Genomic DNA, 22,150 nt, shown 5'->3' with positions numbered 1-22,150 from the left:
GTTTAGGAGGGGGGCGGTGGGGAAAGCTGGTGGGATTTGATGGCAAGCCCCTGTAAACCCTCTACATCAAGTTTTTTTCCCCTCCCCCTCATAGTCCTAAAAATTTTAATTGTTGTGTCAAGAAAGCAGACAAGCAGACACCAAAAAACTGTTGTTGCCACAAGCGTAGTTTGGTAATGAAAATCAATACCTATTTATCAATTGATAAAAATGGATATAACTTGCATTTGTTATCGATTTCTAGTAAACGATCCTCGTTTGGGTGATGCAGGTTTTCAATTAAAATAAATAAATGCCCCTCCCCCCCCTCCCCCAAGGAAAATTTGGATTTTCAGATACCCAGTAGAGATCCTTTGGGCATTCTGGGAGACTGTTTGCATCATTATGGATGACACCATTCTAAAACATAAAGCAAATTATTTTGGGTGATCCCATTTGAACCCTTATTTTTTAGCAGCCCCCCGCCCTCCCCCCCCCCCCCCTCAAAAACAAAATCCAAGAACTTTTTCTACCTCACAGAAAAAATGCATGGTCCCTTCGGTATTGTCAACAATCAGAGCCTAGAAAAGCAGTCATATGAGATGGGTGATGGAAACGTTAAGTGGTGCTTCCATTGTAGGCAAACTGTAGAAGAATGTCATAGAGCTCTAGTGCTTCCCTCCAATCATTAGGTTGCTCAAGACCACAAAGTCCAGAAACGTACTGAAAGTATTCCTGATACTCATTGTCAGAATCGATTTCAATGACATGGGACCGAGCATAATTTCTTTCTGCTTCACTTATGGGTAGCAAGAACTGATCAGTAGACCCATGAAGTTCAGGAAGGTAAAACAGTGAATCTGGTCTACCGCTCATAGTGTCATGACGAGACCCTCGAATGCGGTGAGTGTTCCAGTGTTCTTTAACTTCATCTAAGATTTTTTGTAGCAGCCCAGAAAAGCAAAACCACAGGCATTCCATTTCAAGTTCTGAAGTCAGATCGACTACTCTTCCCTCTACCATATCTTTGAAAAAATTTATCCACCAAGTAGAGTGCGATTTCCTGAGAAAGGCCCACCAGGCTTCTATTCGTTGGTTTCGGGGGGAAGGAACGTACCTATGACTGTCTGGGTCATCTCTTAAGAAAGATTGTATGGCCGCCATAATCCCATTCTCGGTGCCCAGATCTGTGACCAGATCAACAGGACAACCCCCATACTCTTCAACGGCATCAAGATAATAAGCTGCCACATTGTTTGGTTGATTATTTGATCGCGTTACATATAACCACATTATTTTGCGGCTCCAACCATCAATGCAGCCATGGATTGCAAAGCCAAACGGCTTAAGTTTATCGTAGCCGTCACAATGCCAAGCATAGTTTGGGCCTGGGTTGTGATACTTTCTCTTCTTAAGACGATGAGCCTTTCGTAATTCGCTGCCTTCTGGATCTATTTCTTTGAGGAGCTCTTGAACAACGATGCGTGGTACCCTTTTACCTTTGAGCTGCAGAGTATGCCATACCGATCTATATCCTTGTAAACATCCAGGGCCGTTGACAATACTCTGGATGGATTGCCTTATATCATCAATGTCATAATCCGGTCTTTGCCTTTTAAGACCATACTGTTTGATTCGTCGTTTCAAGGTACTTAAGCTCATTTCAATACCATGGTTCTTAAATAGAAACAAACGTATTTCTTTGTACTCGAAACCTCTGAAAAAGTAATACCGAATGAGACCTTCTTCATCTTCTTCCTCCTCTGGCAGCTCTAAATCCCCGTCTTCCGAGTCTTCCGATTCCGCCATCTTTGCTTCAACCGACATGCAACACGCGAGGGGATGACAAATAACTTCCGCCGTGAAATTCACTTCCGCCGTGAGCTAAATTTGATGTAGCCGTGAGGTATTTGGTTTTGCCGTGAGTTTGACATTTGATTCTGCCGTGAGGTATTTGGTTTTGCCGTGAGGTATTTGGTTTTGCCGTAAGGTATATATTTGTTTTGCCGTGAGGTAATTTGTTTTTGCCGTGAAGTAATTTGTTTTTGCCGTGAAGTTTTTGGTTTTGTTGTGAGGTAATTTGTTTTAGCCGTGACGTTTTTGGTTTTGCCGTGAGGTAATTTGTTTTTGCCTTGAAGTTTTTGGTTTTGCCGTAAGGTAATTTGTTTTTGCCTTGAAGTTTTTTGTTTCGCCGTGAAGTTTTTGGTTTTGCCGTGATGATTTTGGTTTTGCCGTGAAGTTTTTGGTTTTGCCGTGAAGTTTTTGGTTTTGCCGTGACACCTATGGGCCACCGTAGGAATGACTTTTTTTTTGCAAAATCATGTAAACAGGCCCTTTAAAGTAATAAATATTCATTAGAGATTAGTCCAACCATATAGTTATTGGAATATTTAAATCTCAACCTTGATTAAAAGGAATCTAATAGGAATGCAGTTTCTTTGACCAATCACGCTTTTCTTTGTTCCATCTGAAAGGGATGTTGGTAAAGCATATAACAGACAGCAATACAGCTTGCAAAACGAAATTCCATGCAAGCAGTTTCAAATTATATTACACCTGGCTGAATTACAGTAGAATTCGATTTTGTCCAACCTTTGGTTTCTCAAAACTCCCAATTTCTACAATCAATTTCCATTTTCCTTGGATAGTACTTCTCGGTAATTTTATCCCTGATTACTTGAACCTGCGGATTTTTTGAAGCAATTCTAGTTTCCCCTAGGTTTGAGAAATCAGAATTCTACTGTAAATGGTTTTAATAGTTATCTTACAACTACACTAGTTACAATAAACTCTGGATTTATACACATTTTCTACCATTATAATTTGCGATAACAATTATTATTACTATTTAAATACAATATTTAAGGAGCTAACTGCTTACATCTTACAGGGTCAAAGACAGTTTGGGTAGCTGTGGTAGGTGGCAGGAAGAGCAATTCCTTTCACCCTGCTTTTAAATATTGGTCAAAGGCCAAGAGGCCCAAACCTTTCAGGGTCCTGATCCTGCCTGATTGCATTAAATTGCTTGAATAAAACAATAATTTATTTCTACATTAATTTTATGGAATCCAGCCAAATTTGGGCTAACTATAACTACACGTTAACTGATAACACTACATGCACTTTAACCTTTCAATTTAAAGAGTAATATTTTACCAGATAGATTGAATTTTGCTTGAGTGTTTGGTTTTTAATTTATTAACTACATGTACGCTAAGTGATTGACTTAAAAAACTCACAACATTTTCTCCAAAGTAAAACTAAAAGTAAATGTGGCTGGTCTTGCACTTAATGCCAGCTAATGCATTTGTTTGGATTTTCAATTGGTTCACTGGGTTGCCTGTGCCCTTTGTGACTGGCCAGAGTGGTTACTTTAGTTTTACATGTAGTTTTATGACACTCAATTGAAAAACTCTCTTTCGTCTCCTTACAGTAACAAGATAATAATTTGAGAGACAATAATGATTAAAGTGGATGCGGAATAGGTTAGAGTAAGTTAGAGTACGTTTCACAAACAAGGTAATATTTTACACCTGCTTTCAGGATTATGTGCATAGTGGCTGCTAAACAAACAAGACGGATCGAAATCCACCAAAATCACAGCCCACAAGAATGACCATCTAAACTTGTGGGCTCATTTTCATGAAACCAACACCAGTATGCATCGGTTTTCATTAGCTCATTTCAAAGAGCACGTCGAAAGATGATGTCGAAAGATGGATGTAGAAAGATAGCTATGAACGTTACACTGAAAGCGGGTGTACATGAACGAATGAATTTAACAGAAACACAATGCCTGTGTTTTTACCCCAAGCAATTTAATCCTAACTTTTTGCACCCAACATGTACATTATAATAATAATATTTATTATCTGTTACATAACCAATGCATTTTCCAACAATGAATCAGCACTAGCTTTTAACCTGTCTCTGAATTGTCCTGCTAACGTCCTTGCTGCTAGAGTAAGAATCTGCCGTTTGGAAGAACCTTGAATAAACAAAGAAAAACAAGTTATCAACAAACATGCAGGTTATGTGTCTGTAGGTAGGGGTAGTAGCTTACAATTATAAGGAAACAATTCACTGGAAAGTTCCAGGAAAATAGTCAAAACTACTGTATCTGGACAGGACTAACTTTACCCACGCCCCCCCCCCCCCAAAAAAAAAATGAAATATCTTATTACATGATTTTTTTCGCGACACGTTAATTTCGCGAATTTCGCGATTCCGAAAAAATCACGAAATTAAAGTGATGCGAACAATAAGTGTCGCGAACATAACATGACGCGAAAATTAAGTGACTTACATATGTAAATATTCATGAAAGAATAAGTAACTGTTTAATACCACTAAAGGGTCGCTTTAGAACAATTACTCATGCACGTACAAGCATGACCTTCATGTAGACATTCCGTGAACTACTCTGTTGATGCTATTGCCGAGATTAAGTCTCTGCCCTTGCGTTTTTGTTACCTTCGATGTTATTGTTCCTTTCATGAAGTCGTTTTATTTTATTCAAAGGCATGTTTTAAATAATATTGCCAAGGAAGTGTAAATTGTGTCTTACTCAAAAACGCGAAATTAAAGTGATTCAAAATACAAAATTCTCGTCAAATCGCGAAATTTAAGTGTCGCGAAATATTCGCACCTCAAAATCGCGAAATTAACGTGTCGCGAAAATTTCATGTAATAAGGAATAAAAGGGCTGTGGTCTCTTTTTGTACCCCTGTCCCCCCCTGCACCACTTTTACAAATTGAGTCTTGCTTGCATTGCCACACAAGGAATAAAAACAAACTGAGAAACAACATTTAACCCCTGTGCTGATTTTAAAAGTAGAACAATGAAACTTCATGCAAATAATATGTAAATGTCCCATCTCAAATTTTCAGGCCAGTACATTTTGCCAGAAGAGGGGGCAGGGGGTGGGGGTATTTACTTTGGGTTTTTATTTGAAATGGGATACTGTGTTTTATGTTTTGTTGGTTCATAAAAGAATACCACATGCTACAACTCTCTAATCATAACAAAACAATCATAACAAGTCATTGAGCATTCTCTAACAATGTAAAATACAAAAGCCACCCAACAAGGAGCTAATAACCAGAAAAGTTAGGATGCTTCAACTGCAAACCTTCAGCCTTATGCAGTTTTAAAAAGACAAAAAAAGACTTGAAGGACTTATTGTCAGAATTTTTTTTGCATGTGCAATTTTGAGGGCTAATTTTCAGTCCTCCCCCACACAACCACACACCAAAATTCTGCCTTCCTTACAATGTACATAATTATACATAATGTAAACATACCTGAAATTATTGAATGCCAATCACCATGTGCCTGTCCAGATCCTATAATGACTTCTCCAAGAGTAAATGACAAACCTGACCACCTCAGGTTATAATTGGACGGCGTGCTTTCCTCTGCTTTGGTGATGTACACTTTTGGAATATGAATTGATTGAGAGAATGTTTCAAGCTCTAACTTTGACGTTGGGTCATTCAGTGCAAGACATGTCAAGCCAAACCACCTGAGTGAAGAATACAATTTCCACAGTAAACAAAGATTGTAAGATAGAGCAACTACACATCGGACAGAGATGAATATCAAATAAATACATTTTAAGTGAACTACAATAGCAGAAGTCGAGTATAACAAGCCTAAAAGCTTGTTCCGGTGGGGAACTATAAATAAGACGGGAATGCTTGTCGGAAAACTGAAATTGAATCCCCAAAGAGAACAGTCTGGGAGTGGTTCAAGCAGTTTGTGACTCTTAAAAGATATCACTTTTGTGCCTTAATGAGACCTTGAAAGATAAAAAGTACTAGTCAATTTAAGAGGTTTGTCCTGAACACCCTAAGTGAAACCCAAATCCAAAATTTATGCCCTATGCTTTGTGACGCGCATCCCCATCCCTTTCATATACAAGTCCCCCTACCTGCCAGAAACTGTTTTTTGGTTATTAACCACTTCTAAGCAGCCTAACCAACATAATTGTAAACCCAAAATCAGGTTTCGGAGATTTCAAGCAGGCAACTGGTTCTTTTGCTTCCAAATACCAGAGGTGCAAATGATTGGCACTGATGTACTATCAACCTCTGTGGGGGGGGGAGGGGGGCATGGTGGCCTAATGGTTAACACACTGGACTCCAGTGTGTATACATTTAAATCGGGTACTGGAAAATTTAATGCTGGGGGGTAACCCTGTGATGGACCAGCATCTCTTACAGAGGGGAGTCCTTCCAGGGGGAGTAGAAATACTCCTAGTCGCTCTATGCTACTGAGACCGGGATAAAATACAAAGCTCCAGCTTGAGAAGCCATTTGGCTCGAACGCATTCTATCACGTTCTGCTAATCACTTTCACTTAAACATTAAACTTACTTTCCAGGCAGCAGCTCTGACAACATTTCCTCCACACCGATGATCACCTGCCCCTCTTGACCCTTTTTTCCTCGCACTAGGTTCGCTATTCTGTGCTGTGCACCCTTTACACCTGCCGAGAACCCCACAGGCAAGGGGGCAATGCCTGATGCAGAGGAATGTGGTTGTACCACGACATGTTCAAACACTTGAAGGAAACCATCTTTTATTGCTTCAATGGCTTCTACATCATTGGTTGTCACTGCTAAGCTTATAGACTGATCCCTTCCATCTGTTGATTTTAATTAGATACATTTTTTCATTCAGCATTGAGTTACTGATTTAAATTCACATATGGCTAACTATCATTAATAATAATAATAATAATAATAACGAATTTTTAAACAGGATGACCCTTCAGTACATGAGTACTGTTATCAAAGGGGTCCTGTAAAAAGAAAAAAAAAAATAAATAAAGAATATCTTGACTATTGTACCTATTTGGGAGGTGCACTGGTGTAATGGTTTAGTGTGCCAGACCCGGGAGGGGGGGGATAGGGGTGTGCCGCCAAGGTTCTTAAACCCTGACCCTATTTAAGGATAAAGAAAGTGAAAATTGATACCTTATTTAAGGCCCAAAACCGAAAAATTACACCCTATTCGAGGGGAGGAGAAGCATTCCGCGACGACCCAAATAACGACTAACCGCGCACGACAAGACACAAATCTTTATAAAATCGCTTTACCAAAAATTCTTTTTAAATACATTCCTTTTTCGTTTAGCTGGGCGTTTATTTTAGCTAATAAAATTTAGGTACCCTATCTAAGGATCACACCGGGAACACATTGTCAAAAGGAGCAAAAATGATACCCTATTTAAGGACTGAGAACCTCAAAAACCATACCCTATCGGGCGGCACATACCTATATAGGCCACATATGGGAGTACCCCCCCCCCCCCCTCGGGTGCACTGATTAATTTCCAACTCTTTTTAAGTGATTGTATATTCACACCTTTGACAATAAAGCCAAAAACTCATCAAAAAAGGGCCCAAACAAGGGCGGGAAACCATTTCAACTTTTTCAAATAGCTATAAATGGCTTTAGTTCTAATCCCCAGGGAGCACTGATTAATTTCCAACACTTTTTAAGTGATTGTATATTCACACCTTTGACAAAAAAGCCATAAACCCATAAAAAGTGCCCAAACAAGGACAGGAAACCATTTCAACTTTTTCAAATGGTTATAAATGGTTTTATTCGAATCCCCAGGGTGCACTGATTAATTTCCAACTCTTTTTAAGTGTTTGTATATTCACACCTTTGACAATAAAGCCAAAAACGCATTGATCAAAAAAGGGCCCAAACAAGGGCGGGAAACCATTTCAACTTTTCCAAATGGCTATAAATGGTTTTATTCGAATCCCCAGGGTGCACTGATTAATTTCCAACACTTTTTAAGTGATTGTATATTCACACCTTTGACAATAAGGCCAAAAACTCATCAAAAAAGAGCCCAAACAAGGGCGAGAAACCATAGTCTGTGCCAGACTATGGGCAGAGCAAGTTGGGTTCTTCAATGCCAGGGTAATGTTTCTTGAGAAAGACACTTTAAAGACACTAAGAGTACTCTCACAGTTTTGCCTTCAATGCAGACAAAATGTTGTGCGAAGGGGGGGGGGGGGGGACCTGAGTTCAGGACAGTTAACACCTTGGGGGAGCAACTACTCATAATCAGGTTTTACAGTGTAAAGTGCCTGCATACTTGACAATGTTTTGGCTAACTTTTTGACAGCTTTTCATTTCTTGTTCTCTAACTGGCCAGTCCAATGGAAGCCATTAGAATGTCAAAAATTACACCGGCTTTCAGTGTTACGTGCAATGATACACCTGTATCTATATTTCTACATCCATTTTTCGACATACTGTTTGAAATGAGCCAATCAAAACCAATGCATACCGGTGTTTGTTTCATGCAAATGTGCCCACAAGTTCAAAAGGTCATGTAAGCGGATTGGCGGATTTTGATCCATCTTGTTTGCTAAGCACGTCGAAAGATGGATGTCGATAGAAAGCCGCTATGCATGTAACACTGAAAACGGGGGTAATGAAGTGGCAACATCATGGTGTGCAGCACTGTAAGGCTTTGAAAACCTGTAGGTCTACATGCAAGTACATTGCAGCTATTTCTTTAACATTATGACATACAGTGGAAACTTCTAAAGACACCAAAAAAACAGGGAAGAGTGTCTGTATTGTGGAGGTGTCTGTTTTAGAGACATCGAGTTACCTTATTCTTACTAAATTTCGCAAGTACTTAATTTCGCGAAAAATCAAGAGCCAAATTTCGCGAGTACTTAATTTCGCGATTTTGAGAGGAAGGGGCAATTGGAGTGTATTAAATTTCGCAATTTTTACCTATTCTTCAATATGAAGCTTTGACCTCGAAACTGTAACAACATAATTAATATGAAAGTCATCGTAAAAACAGCAAACAACAATATACGCATAACAAAACATAAGGTATTCAACGGTCTAAATCCCTAATAGGTTCATCTACGACTGCAAGAGCGAGATTTTGAGGAACTTGGCGGCAGAGAACAGTTCGAACAGTGCGACTGATAGAGTGGGAGATAACTAATGGACAAAATTAAACAAGAAACTCTTAAACATGAAGCTCAGATATGTTAGAATAACTATGATAAAACAGATCGAATTTCATTATTTTTTATATTATCAGTACGATATTAACTTTTGCGATTTTAAACTTTGCGTGCCCTTTATTTCGCGGGTATTAAATTTCGCGAAAATCGCTAAATTTAGTACTCGCGAAATTAAGTGAGAATAAGGTAGTTTGAATTTTGGGCTCTTTTGGACCAAGTGAACTATCTGTTAATAGGGTGGTGTCTGTATTATAGAGTTGCCTGTAAGGAGACGTTCGAATGTAAAAAAAAACAGCAATTATTTCTTACACATATAATCCTCCATTTCTGGGTCAAGTGTTGTGATCACACTTTCAACAGAAGTCTAAGAGAAAAACAAATACAACCACAAATAAATTGAGTTGTTTATAAGCAGTACCAATCCAAACCAAAAAAAGAAAGAAGCTCCACCAATTACATGTAAGTTACTAAGCTTGAAAAAATAATTCCTCAAATTTTCCCTGAAATCATCCAAAATAGGTGTGAAGCTGCATATATAATGTCTTTTCTTCTGTATCTGGGAGATATGACAGCCCATAACAGGCACAAGAGATTTGGTGTGTATCCAGGAGACTAATGAACTGTCAGGTATGAAAAATATATCAAATTATTCCAAACTGTTGATTTCATCACATGGATCAGGTGACACGATATATTAGGAGAAATTTCAATTTGATCACTCCAGACCTAGGATATATATGGTGTCAAAACAGATGCCTCTTTTCGCCGAATTTATTATTCAACTTAAGACAAATATTTTCAAGTTATAGTGTATTGCACAGGGCAAAAATATCAATTTTACGAATGAATTTTATATATTTAACTTACATGTATAATATATGTTTAATAAATATTTTTATTGTTAAAAAGGCAGAAGTTTAGATAAGGTTTATGTTCAATACCTTGGTTTTCTCGACGATATTTCTACCTATGTTTTGCGTAGTTTGTAAGCCAGCCGTGACTGCACTAGACATCCAGCCCCAAACTCCACTACCACTTTGTTCATCCTCGCGATCTTGACCAGAATTCTGTCTTTGCCACGTTGATGAGGAACTCGACGAAACATTAACAGAACTAAGTGAAGCATTTTCTGAAAGATCGGAAGAAGAAGAAACGTCCGGCCTTATTTTCTGTTGAACAGGGCTTGATATTCGATCTGTAAACTGCGAATGAACTGAAGTCAGGGCTGATAAACTTGGTGTTTTGTCGGTAGAAGAAACTGGAGCTGTAACGGTGGACATTGTGCTTGGTGTAGTAGAGTCGATTTTTACATAGCCCTCCTCTTCTAAAGCGCTTTCAACTTCTTTTACAATATCCATGTTGAGTGGAGAATCTTTAAATTTCTTGAAATCTTCTAAAGATCTTTTCGTCGGCTATATTTTGTACCCGAAAAAAAGAAATACGCACAGAGAAAACTACAAGTTTTGTGGATTCCATCAACTAGTGAGAAGGCTCCATGGTAGAGCCTCGTTTTGGTGTCAAAATGTATATGTAATCGAGGGAGGGGACGGTAGGGTAATTTGTCGCCATTACCTTATGGTCCCAGTGAGGATGAGGTACCATTTTAGAGCCGTTTCCTGGAGTAGGGTATAATACTTCGAACACACGAAAGTTCCAAATTATCAGTAGCCATTTCAAATCATTCATAGAAGGTCTGCAGGGTTTGCTTACGAATTACGTTAATCCGGGATAAAAAATGACCTGGGTAACATGATTCGAATGGGGTGTCTTAAAACAATGACCCCTTAGATCTCAAAACTTGAAAAATAAAGACCCCCCAACATTTTGGCATTTTTTTATGGGGGTACTCCACGCCCATCAACGACGATTTTTCCAGGGGGTACTGGGGAGAGGAGTACCCCCTCCCCCCTCAAAAAAATATATATATATAAAATGGAGGGGTTTCGTTTTCAAACGTTTTCGTTTTCTCACTCATTTTGGATGCAAATTACTATTTCAATAACAGGTACCAAATTTGGAGGCATAGAAGGCACATACCCAAGTACCCCTGGGCCATAGAGTCCTAAACTCTTTGGGACCCTGCTTCCTCAAGCTAAACTTCAATCCAAAGGAAAAAAATTTATGTAAAGCATTTTTAATCTTTATTATTAATTAGAATGATAATCCCCCCCCCCCCCCCCTCAACAATACAAAACCGGAAAAACAGTTCCCTCCTAAAAAAATATCTTGAAAAGAGAGAAATACTGCATGACCTACCCAAAGGACATCTAAGCACCACGCTTATTTAAATTAGTGTTCAATAAGTGTTCTTGGAGTGTAAAATAGTTTTTTTTAAAAAACAGACCTTTCGGGGAAACCCCTTCATCATTTACACTGATGAAGGGGTTTCCCCGAAAGGTCTGTTTTTTAAAAAAACTATTTTGCACTCCAAGAACACTTATTGAACACTAATTGCAACAATTGAGTGCTACGCAGCAAAACTCTTTTTAGGCTTATTTAAATGTTGCATCAACTTGTTTATTTAAATTTACCATTTATTTATATTTTACATCAAATGTAAAGTATAATATCTTTAGAGTAGCAAAAGTTTCAACATTATATCAAAACTGTACATTTTACTTTTATTTTTCAGACAAGTATCTTTTTTGCTAAAAACTGTTCTTGAAGCTATTAAATGCATATATCTACAGTAGGCTACTTTTTTACTCTAGATAATTATTACAATTTTAATATATTTGATTTTCTAGGAATTAAAAATAGAATAATAATATTTTACAAGATTTGCAATCCAAATGAAGTGATCCAACCACAGGCAGCCCCCTTGTGTTCCTAGTTAACTGTTGACATAAGGTCATTTTGAAATCAATGGCGCATATAGAAGATACCGGTATATAGAGAAACATTACGTTGCTTCCATTTACTAAAAAATATAAAATCTACTCTAAATGGTTCAATAAAAGTTGAAATGTTGAAATGAGTATTATATCAGCTTCGATTTACTACAAAATATAAAATCTACTCTAAATGATTCAATAAAAGTTAAGATGAAATGTCGAATGAGTCTTGTGTCATGTTTTTTTGCTGCCCCGCGCCCTTTAAGACATTTTTTTGCAAGATCATTATTTTAGTGACTCTACTACCGGTCACTAAATGACTGTTATAGTGTATAACAGTCTGTCATTTTGTTACATTATGCCTAGAAAGACTGGAAAGAATACGTTAAGTGGAAAAATTTTGCAGTAACATTTGTGTGATAATACGTTTTTTTGGCTCTCTAGACTATTTCTGCAATATCTCTGTAGCACTTCAACTCTGGGGGAAACACACGCTAGCTGCGGAAAGGCCAGGATCTGTTACAGGAATCTTATCATCGAAGACCAACTAGAACAGGCAGACTTGAATCCAACATAAGGTTTAATCCAACAAACATAACCCAAGAATATTTTACAAAGCACTTCCATTTACAGGGAAAAACGGGATTACATCATATAATTTAAAAGTCTTAACTAACATTAGATCATGCGTTTTAGAAAGCACGATTGGCTATAACGGAATTCATCTTTTACAACATTAATTACTTTCAAAACAAGAAAGAAGGATTGGTTTAAGCGGAATTTAACTTTTACAAAATTAATCACTTACAAAGCAAGGCAGGTAAATAACAGTTATACAAAAGGCTAGTGCGGGTTCCGTTACACTTGAACCCTAGTTACAGTTATGATCTTCAACAAAACAACAGGTGACTGCTACGGTTAATGAACTGGAACATTAACCTGCTATTTCAAAACCAAAACAAATAACTTCTATGTTGGATTTTTTTCTATCTTTTTATCAGCGAAAGCGAATAATTAACTTAAACTATATCAACGTAATTTCTCTCCTCACATTCCTCCAACCTTAGCTTGAAACTCTCCCGAGTCAAGCAATAATAATATAAATTCCACATTAAACGATTCCTAAATAGCGATGCAATACTTATTGACTGAATTTTAAATTTTTGTATTTGATTTTCGTGCCTGGACCGCGGCATTAACCGAGCTACCTAATATAGCGGTCTCGGGGGTCCATAAACTGAACGCTTTATCATTAAATCCTCTCTCGTCTTAGTAACTTTTGATTAATTCTCGGTAATTGACAACTCGTCTTTCTTTTTGGTAGTAAAGCAAAACAAATTCTTAGTAGCTATCTCAACTCCTTATAGTTTGAGCTTAATGTGCCTTGAAACTGCTTTATTATTCAATGCTGAATCTAAAATTACTTTCATAGATTTTTTTTTTTCTGATCTGTCTTGACTTTCTTATGACCTCATGAACTTCTCACGTTTATTTTGTCACAATTTAACGACAAGCTGCCTTTAAATATATTCTGAATATACTTTTGTTGCTCAAATCTTCGTTTACATGGTCCTCGCCACTTTTTCAAATAAGCTTGTCTGTAGTAGCAAAAGTTTCAACATTATATCAAACCTGTACATTTTACTTTTTTTTTTTTCAGACAAGTATCTTTTTGGCTAAAAACTGTTCTTGAAGCTATTAAATGCATATATCTACAGTAGGCTACTTTTTTACTCTAATTATTACAATTTTAATATATTTGATTTTCTAGGAATTAAAAATAAGAAAAATAATTTTTTACAAGATTTGCAATCCAAATAAAATGATCCAACCACAGGTAGACCACCCTATATGTTCCTAGTTAATTACTGTTGACATAAGGTCATGTTGAAATCAATGGAGCATATAGAAGATACCGGTATATAGAGAAACATTACGTTGCTTCCATTTACTAAAAAATATAAAATCTACTCTAAATGGTTCAATAAAAGTTGAGATGAAGTGTTGAAATGAGTCTTGTGTCATGTTTTTTTGCTGCCCCACGCCCTTTTAGACATTATTTTTGCAAGATCATTAATTTTAGTGACTCTTCTACCGGTCACTAAATGATCCTGCAAAAATAACGTCTTAAAAGGGCACGGAGCCGCTAAAAAAACATGACACAAGACTCATTCGACATTTCATCTTAACTTTTATTGAATCATTTAGAGTAGATTTTATATTATGTAGTAAATCAAAGCCGATATAATGTTTGTCTATAAATCTTATATATGCGCCACTGATTTCAACATGACCTTATGTCAACAATAATTATTATTAACCATGAACACATAGGATGGTCTGCCTGTGATCCAACCAGGCATCACTGTACCTGAACTGCTAGAACTGGGGCCTAATGCATCAACTCCCTGGATACTATGCCTCCCAAAATGGTAGAAATAGCGTGAGGAATTTTAATTAGCACTTTTTCTACCAAATGTAAGTCTGAATTGCATAAGATGGAATAGTTCCAGTGATAATTCCTGCTTTTTGGTCAATGATCTCAAATGTAATACTTCTTGCTTCCGTGTTAAGGACCACCATAACTGTGTTCATTTGCGGTGTTACAAAACCAATAAACTCCAGTGAAGTTTTTTCCGAGGAAGTTACTTCAATTCTTTGCGATCCTGGTGGAACAAACTTGCTAAAATGGCCAAGATGGTAAAACATTGGCTGCAAAAATACAACATTTTGTAATAAATTAAAAAGCGAAATTATTGGGTCGTCACAAAGTGTGAGGCAGCCAGGCGTGCGATCCACTCCAGTTAGCCTAAATAGCACTTTGGTTAGCCTAAATGGCACTCCAGTTAGCCTACAATTAGCTAAGGTAGCTTGCAGTTAGCCCTTTTATCCCATTACACTCATTTATTACATGCCTGATAAATTATATTTCCTACTAGTCATACATTATCTCCTGTGTCTGATTAACTAGCTGCTACTCATGTGCGAAAAATTGTATTACTGACTGACAAATAATCAGAGACAGGGGGGGGGGGGAGGGAGAGAGAGAGAGAGAGAGATCAGAAGTTCAAATGGTTTGAATTGATCAAACAGGAGTATGAGGACAGAGAGAAACTTATTATTGAACTATGCAGAAGTTGCAGATATATGATGTGATGACAGTACTTGACCTTGTTTAGTGTACATTGTACTACAGAGTCACTCAGTCCTGTAGTCCTTTGCATGCATTGCTGGTCTATCTTGTTTTCCATGGTACTGGATAACACTAAGCAATAGGCATGTACTATAGTGCAGTACTTAGGATATGTAGCAGTAGCCCTTTACAAATATTGAATGGTACTACTCAACAAATAAAACTGTTACAGTAGCATTAGAATTCATGTGAACATCCACTCCCTGCTAAGGCAGGTGTAATGTATTTAGGCCATCAGTTATGGATACACTTTATGACACGTGCCTGTTTGTAGAAGACTCCATTATCGGCATCAACAATAATCGGTGAATCAACAATGTTCTTCACCCAGTTGGGTCCTCCTTGCATGTTAAGTGCTAGGTTCCAGTCTACCCACCCAATAGACCAATGCGATAGATTCTGTAAATGAATCAACATTATTAATCAAAGAGCTCTTCGAGCCACGACTGAATTTTTTGCCAAGTTTAAAAGTTAAGTTTTCATTCCTTGAAAATTTATGAGCAGCAAGGTGACTCAAACATTCCTTTGATGCACATGATAACAGATAAATGGCGGAATGTTGATTACATTGAAATAAGATATTTTCGTCTCACGTGACTAAGTACGTCTAAGTAGCACAGTCGGGTAGGCAACTGACTGCGGATCGAAAGGTCGCGAGTTCGAGTCCCAGAGGAGAGAGTTATTTTCTTTTTTCCTTTTTTTTTCTTTTTTTAACCCATAGCACTAAAATGGTTTGTTTATTATATCGCTCCGTAGGTATGCATTGCAGAATAATTTACATGTAGGCTGTTAAGTAATAACGCTGTAAAAAAATATATATTAATAGACTGATTCAGGTACAAAATAATGTAATATTGCGCTGTTTCATCTGAAAAGCTTTTCCTTTTCTTGGGAACAAGCAGCCACGCACTCGATTTTAGCCAACGCTCTGGTTTCTAGATAGATCCATCGCTCATGAAGCTTATGTGAAACCCGATTTAGTTTTCGAATGCTCCTACATTCGACTACATGTACTACGCTAGCTCGAAAGATAGACACGAAAGTCATTGATCGATTAATGCAGATTACTGGCTCTCAATGTTCACTTTTTTGGCGGTCCATTACTTAATTCTTCACGTAATTGTCAGCCATATTTTGTTTCTTTGCTTCTGGTTTTTCTTGTAAACCCCTTTAAATTTAAAAGACCGCCTTTATACGGCCGCCTTGCTACACTATTTCTACAAGCATATCTGCTGGTCAGCCGAGTTGCAATGAGAAGTCTACAGATGATGGACCGACCAACCATGCGAGTGCCATTGGGCTAGCTACAATACTCCTGAATAAATTCAGTCGTAAAAAATCAGTAAAAAATTTCATGTGAAAAGGCATTGTTTTCCAGAAAATTGTAAATAATAGTGGAATACTGATTCCTCAAACTGATCTAAGGAAACAAAAATTGGTTTGAGAAATCAGGAACGTCGAGAAATGGGTGGGGGAGGGGGAGTGGTAAGTGAGGGCAGTGAAACTGCAGCTGCAGTCACTGTGTTTTATTGCAGGAACTGGGAAACAACTTATGGATTGAGTTATCAGGAGAATCTAGAAATTGAGGGTTTGGTGAATTCCGCTATTCCCTTGCAATGATGTCCAAGAAAAAAGCACATCTTTTCAAAAACAAAGAGAAATTAGTATAGAGGAATTACCAGCTTTTGAGTTGCATGGCTTTTTAAAATTTCTTTTCTGTACACGTGTAAGTTAGGTACCTCAATGATACTGTGAGAGTAATTACTTCCTCTTGTCCACTGTCCAAGATGAACCCCTTTTACCTCTATGTTATTGCCAGTGCAGGCTTCAGTCATCAGGATAAAGTGATTAGGGAATCTAGAAGATAAATCAGATTATATTTATTTTATAATTATTTAACAATATGAAAGTAGTATCTGTGATGCATGTAAACCTCCCAGTCTGCATGTGTGCATAGCCTTTTTGAGAGCCATATCAGGTTTTTGAAGTGATCTTTAATTAATTTACTGAAACCTGGGCTGGGTTGTTCGAAAGACGATTAACGCTAACCCAGGATTAAAAGATGATCAAGATTTTAATTTCTCTTGTTTTATAGGGTTTCCCAAAGCTAATATTTTGTTAAGTTTGAGATTGGTCCATGTCAAAACTGTGGGACAGAAAATATTAGCAGAAACCCTCAACGAAATTATATAAAATTGAAATCAAATTTCACGCTAATCCTGGATTAGCTTAATCATGATTTGAACAACCGGGCCCTGGAGATTAATTTACTTACAAATTAAGATAAAGATTGTACAACAAATCAAAGAAAGTACAGTAGAACCCAGGAAACTCGAACTTGGATAACTTGAAAGGCCCCGTTAACTCGAACTGTTTTTCGTTTCCCTAATTCAGAGTTCGAGTTACCCGGGTTAAACTGTACATGTATGCCACTGCTTGTTTTGTTCCTCTTTATTACAGCTCTAAGCAGCAAAAATGATGCTACAGGCTCTATAGCAAACATTAAATTTTGTGACTCACTGGTTCCCGCAATTCCCCTCTGACTTTGGGACCCCGATAAATTTATAACTCACTTCTTGTGTGTTGCTGTAAGTACATCAGGGTTTGTTGCCTCCTCGTTATACCAGTGTACGGCAATCCCAGAGAGATATTTAGCAGTCTGAGGATCACCTAGAATGGTATCAGCCCATGACTCAACAAAATTCCGCAAGTCATCTATTATCATCACTTTCACATCGGAGTAACCAAACTTTGCCAAGGTGGGCCCAAGGTCTTCTTTAACAAAATCTCTTTCCATTTCGGCTGTGTAACCCATACATTGGAATGCAAACCTACAGAAAAATAATAAAAAGTCAATCTATGGTAGTGCAATGATGTATGCTCACTGTTATCACTTGCAAAACTTTTGATAAATTTGGGCAACTTTTTAAGATTTGTTTGACAACGTTCTGGTGGCTTCTGTTTCAACTCACCAATCAAATAACATCAATTGACAGGGTCAGAATTGACAATTGTCAAAGAGTGAACATGAAACTTGACAACTGTTTAGCACTCACAATTCTTGCACTTTGACTGGATATCAAGTTACCAAAATGTAAATTATTTTTAAGTGTGCGGCTTATCCAATACAGGAATTTTTGTAAGTGGTGTACACTGTAGTTGAAAGCCACAGTGTCAGGACAACTGTCACAGAGGTTTGTAAAGATTGAAATTTAATTAATTTTTTAATTTAATAAATTTGAATAAAATTAAGAAAAAATTTAATAAATTTAACAAATTTGATTAAAATTAAGGCAGGCATTATGGCCTAAGACTTGAATCCCCAGGGGGGTACTCGAAGTATACATGACGGGGGCGTCCGACGTATTTTTTTGGGTTGAAAATTTATACGCTCGGTATTTTTTTTGGATCAAGAGATCTGTCACGTATTTTTTAGGTCTTACCTCCGAGCAAACTTTTTGTTTCAGGTTTTCGTTGCGATCAGTGGATCAGAAAAATATTCATTCGAACTTTTTTCAGCGACGTGCATTAGAAAGTTCTGCTTAATTGAATAAATCAGTATTGAGGTATTTAAGTCTTGAATTTTTTTGGGTTGGAAATTTTGATGCCAGGTATTTTTTTAGGTCTAAAATTTTAGGCTTGTGTATTTTTTTGGGTTTGCAATATGAAGTTCCGTCGGACCCCCCGACATGTATACTTCGAGTACCCCCCCTGGGCTTGAATCTGGATTGATTAGTCTGTGTTTGATCGCTAGCCATGCAGGGTCAGTGTGTCGTGTTCTTGGGCAGGGCATTTCACTCTGCATGCACAGTGCCTTTCCACCCAGGTCATGGGTTCTGGCAACTGAAATTAAATGCTAGGGGGGTAACATTGTGATAGACTAGCATCTTGTCCAGGGTGGAGTAGAAATACTCATTGTCGTTTCATGATATTGAAATTGGAGACAAGTATAGGTCTGATGTGGCACTTATAAATAAGCTTGAATGCCGACTTTACCCAGCCAAGTTAAGAAAGGAGTACAAGAGGTTAGGGCAGCTTTATATGGCCACATACCCTTTGATAAATCCATCTGAAGGTTCATTCTGAACTGTAAGTCCCCAAATCTTCACCCCATTATCTTCATAAGCCTTGATAAACTTTGCAAAGTACAGAGCCCAAGCTTTGTGATATTTATCGCCAGCTACCCCCTTTAATTGACCAGCCCCTTCCATCTTGCCGTTCGTCTTCATCCATGCAGGAGAGGCCCAGGGGCTTCCAAAGAATGTTAGATTACGTTTGCTCATCTTCATTGCAGATATCATAAAAGGAATCTTTAGTTGTAGATCTTCTTTGGTCAAGCTAAAGTTTCCCATCTGAAAATCTCCCTCATGGTCGTCGTAAGAGTAAGGACTTGTAGAAAAATCACAACTGGCAATGGGAATGCGTCCAATTGAGTACTCGATGCCATCTTGAGAGAAGTAGGATGAGAGGAGTTTCTGTTGCAAGGTGGGGCTGATGCTTAAAATGTTAATTCCAGCAGCATCTAAAATGTCAGACACAAGTTATGAAATGTATATGAAATTGCACAGTCAGCCCCAAAAAGTATGTCCAGATCCTTGCTATCTGGACTTGGAAAACCATAGTTTGATGTCCAGTTAAATTTATTAGCAAAAGATGAACACGGGGAAGGTGACCAAAAGGATAGTGGTGTCAGGTGAGATACTAGCCTTGGGCAGGGCATGCAGGTATCCATGGCAACCTTGAGAGTGACAAACACAGGGCACACTAAGGGCCTGTTTACATGGAAGGCGGGTGCCCCGGCTAACCGAGTTACCCGGCTAACCGAGCTACCCTGGGCGAGCCAACTTTTCATACGTTTCTTAAGAAAACCTACTGAAGCCTTTACATGCTAGAAGGGTAACCCGCCTTGCCGGGGCACTCGGTCTACTTGTCCCGGGGCACCCTTCTAGGCGGGACAGCTTTTTGCCATGTAAACGGTTATGACCGAGCTATCCCGGCTTGCCGAGATAGGTTTTCGCGCGTGTTTTTGAACTAAATTTGAAGTAAATGGCATAAAATGTATATATTCTGGACCCATACAGTGCTATTTGATCAAAATTATCGTTTTATCGGTTTCGGCTTGGAAAATATTTCTTTGAGCAACAGCTAATTAATTCGAAATTTTCGTTGGAATGATTATCCTAATTCACGACACAACAAATTTATTTTCAATTTGACAGCCAAATACGGTTGAATTTCGATTGAATTTCGCCAAAAATGAACGCAGTAAATTTCTGAGAACTTGCACATCAAATTAAAATAGGTTTGAAGAGGAAAAGCCTTGATTATTCAGTAAAAAGTCATATTTTTCTTCAATCATTTGGAGCTACAATGTTTTCCCACACCGTGTCACGCTTCAATGACGCTGTCTCATCTCCGGGTAGAAGGGCTGTGAATTCTACATGTAAAGGCGGGCAAGGTTTTATCCCTTCTAGCCGGGTAACTCGGTTAGCCGGGGCACCCTCCCTCCATGTAAACAGGCCCTAACACTGATACGATCAATGCAATAATTATACTTAATAATAAGCCAAACCAAGTACTTACTGCATCCATTCATAGGGTCAGAATTTGAGAACTTTTGCACACACAGATCCTAAATGGACAGGGGTAACAGTCCCTCCCACCCCCCCCTCCCCCCTCAGCCAAATTCTCATGTGTTGAATTGCTTTCTTCACAGCTAAAGGCCTATTACATACATTATACATTATTCAGACAGCTAGGGGACGGATTTGTACCCCTCTTGGTAAAAGTAGTATTCTTATCTACGTACAACTGTGTGTTTGTGTACAAACCTGTGAAAGCCCCTCCTATACCAAGAATTGTTTGAAAAACTTCGCTCTGATTCACAGTAAAGTCGACTTCAGCTTCAGTAAAACGTAATTTTCTTCTATCTGACGCCTGTCCTATCTTCCCAGTTCTTAAGCTGAAGCGATCACCAGCTTTTGAACTGGTGTAAACAGCATATTCATCTTCTGACAAGGGAGAACTACCGTCGCTAAACGAGTCGCAGCCGAGCTCGTCTGAACACACGCAGACAGTTCCGCCATAACCGAAATCTTTGCTGTGGCACGCTGAATATTTAGGCGGTGAAAACTGCACTGCAGTTGTGAAGAAAAGAGGAAATACGAAAAGAATAAAACATTCAGCTTTTCGCAACATCATGTACGGAAAGAAGCAATTATTGGAACTCATCAGCGCGGTGTAGCGAATCTAAATGACGCCAGCCTAAAGGCCAACGCAAATAAATTGCCCAATAACCCGTACACTGTATCACGCGCTGCCACATCACATGTTTCTGCGTTGGCCTTTGGGCTGGCGTCATTTACATTCGCTACACCGCGCTGATGAGTTCCAATAAGAACTAACCTGCGATCAGGCGTTATTTTTCTCGCGGCGGAGAGGTCAACGGAAAAATGAACGCCTGATACCAGTGGCCTGATACCGAGTCGTCTGTAAAAAGTCCAGAATCTGGACTTTTTTCTGATTGGTCAGAAAACAAAAGACAACATTAGAACTTTATTTTGATTGGCTAATTGAGTTCAAGTCTAATTTCCGGTCCAAAAATATCGGCATATTGTAAAATATGGAGTGGAGTGGATTTGTAAAACATGGAGTTGTAAAACATGGAGTTGTAAAAGGTGGATTTGTAAAACATGGAGTTGTAAAACATGGAGTTGTAAAAGGTGGATTTGTAAAACATGGAGTTGTAAAACATGGAGTTGTAAAAGGTGGAGTTGTAAAACATGGAGTTGTAAAACATGGATTTGTAAAACATGGAGTTGTAAAACATGAATTTGTAAAACATGGAGTTGTAAAAGGTGGATTTGTAAAACATGGAGTTGTAAAAGGTGGATTTCTACAACTCCATGTTTTACCACTCCATGTTTTACAAATCCACCTTTTACAAATCCACCTTTTACAACTCCATGTTTTACAATCCACCTTTTACAACTCCATGTTTTACAACTCTATGTTTTACAAATCCATGTTTTACAACTCCATGTTTTACAACTCCACCTTTTACAACTCCATGTTTTACAACTCCATGTTTTACAAATCCACCTTTTACAAATCCACCTTTTACA

The 22,150-nt window shown here is 38.1% G+C and overlaps 3 protein-coding genes across 3 annotated transcripts; all 3 read right to left on the bottom strand.

Annotated features, from left to right (window-relative positions):
* Window positions 1-52: 52 nt before the first annotated feature.
* On the bottom strand, window positions 53-2,576 carry LOC144656265 (uncharacterized). The gene has a single exon (XM_078516503.1). It carries the CDS (start codon window positions 1,804-1,806, stop codon window positions 598-600), a length of 1,209 nt encoding a protein of 402 aa, XP_078372629.1. The 5' UTR covers window positions 1,807-2,576; the 3' UTR covers window positions 53-597.
* Window positions 2,577-2,714: 138 nt separating this feature from the next.
* Window positions 2,715-11,357, bottom strand: LOC144656324 (protein PRRC1-like). The gene is made up of 5 exons (XM_078516558.1): window positions 9,941-11,357; window positions 9,309-9,363; window positions 6,358-6,628; window positions 5,284-5,504; window positions 2,715-3,967 (listed from the first exon to the last, which is right to left on the bottom strand). Exons 1-5 carry the CDS (start codon window positions 10,355-10,357, stop codon window positions 3,855-3,857), a joined length of 1,077 nt encoding a protein of 358 aa, XP_078372684.1. The 5' UTR covers window positions 10,358-11,357; the 3' UTR covers window positions 2,715-3,854.
* Window positions 11,358-12,395: 1,038 nt separating this feature from the next.
* LOC144656139 (lysosomal acid glucosylceramidase-like) lies at window positions 12,396-21,272 on the bottom strand. The gene is made up of 6 exons (XM_078516369.1): window positions 20,858-21,272; window positions 19,080-19,548; window positions 17,600-17,857; window positions 16,766-16,883; window positions 15,291-15,425; window positions 12,396-14,545 (listed from the first exon to the last, which is right to left on the bottom strand). The coding sequence occupies exons 1-6, from the start codon at window positions 21,255-21,257 to the stop codon at window positions 14,303-14,305; spliced, it is 1,623 nt and encodes a 540-aa protein (XP_078372495.1). The 5' UTR covers window positions 21,258-21,272; the 3' UTR covers window positions 12,396-14,302.
* Window positions 21,273-22,150: the final 878 nt, after the last annotated feature.

This window comes from Oculina patagonica, chromosome 1 (genome assembly GCF_052425735.1).
Source record: "Oculina patagonica isolate OP01 chromosome 1, crgOcupat, whole genome shotgun sequence".
Taxonomy (NCBI): domain Eukaryota; kingdom Metazoa; phylum Cnidaria; class Anthozoa; order Scleractinia; family Oculinidae; genus Oculina; species Oculina patagonica.
This window is presented reverse-complemented; position numbering and strand designations above follow the sequence as displayed.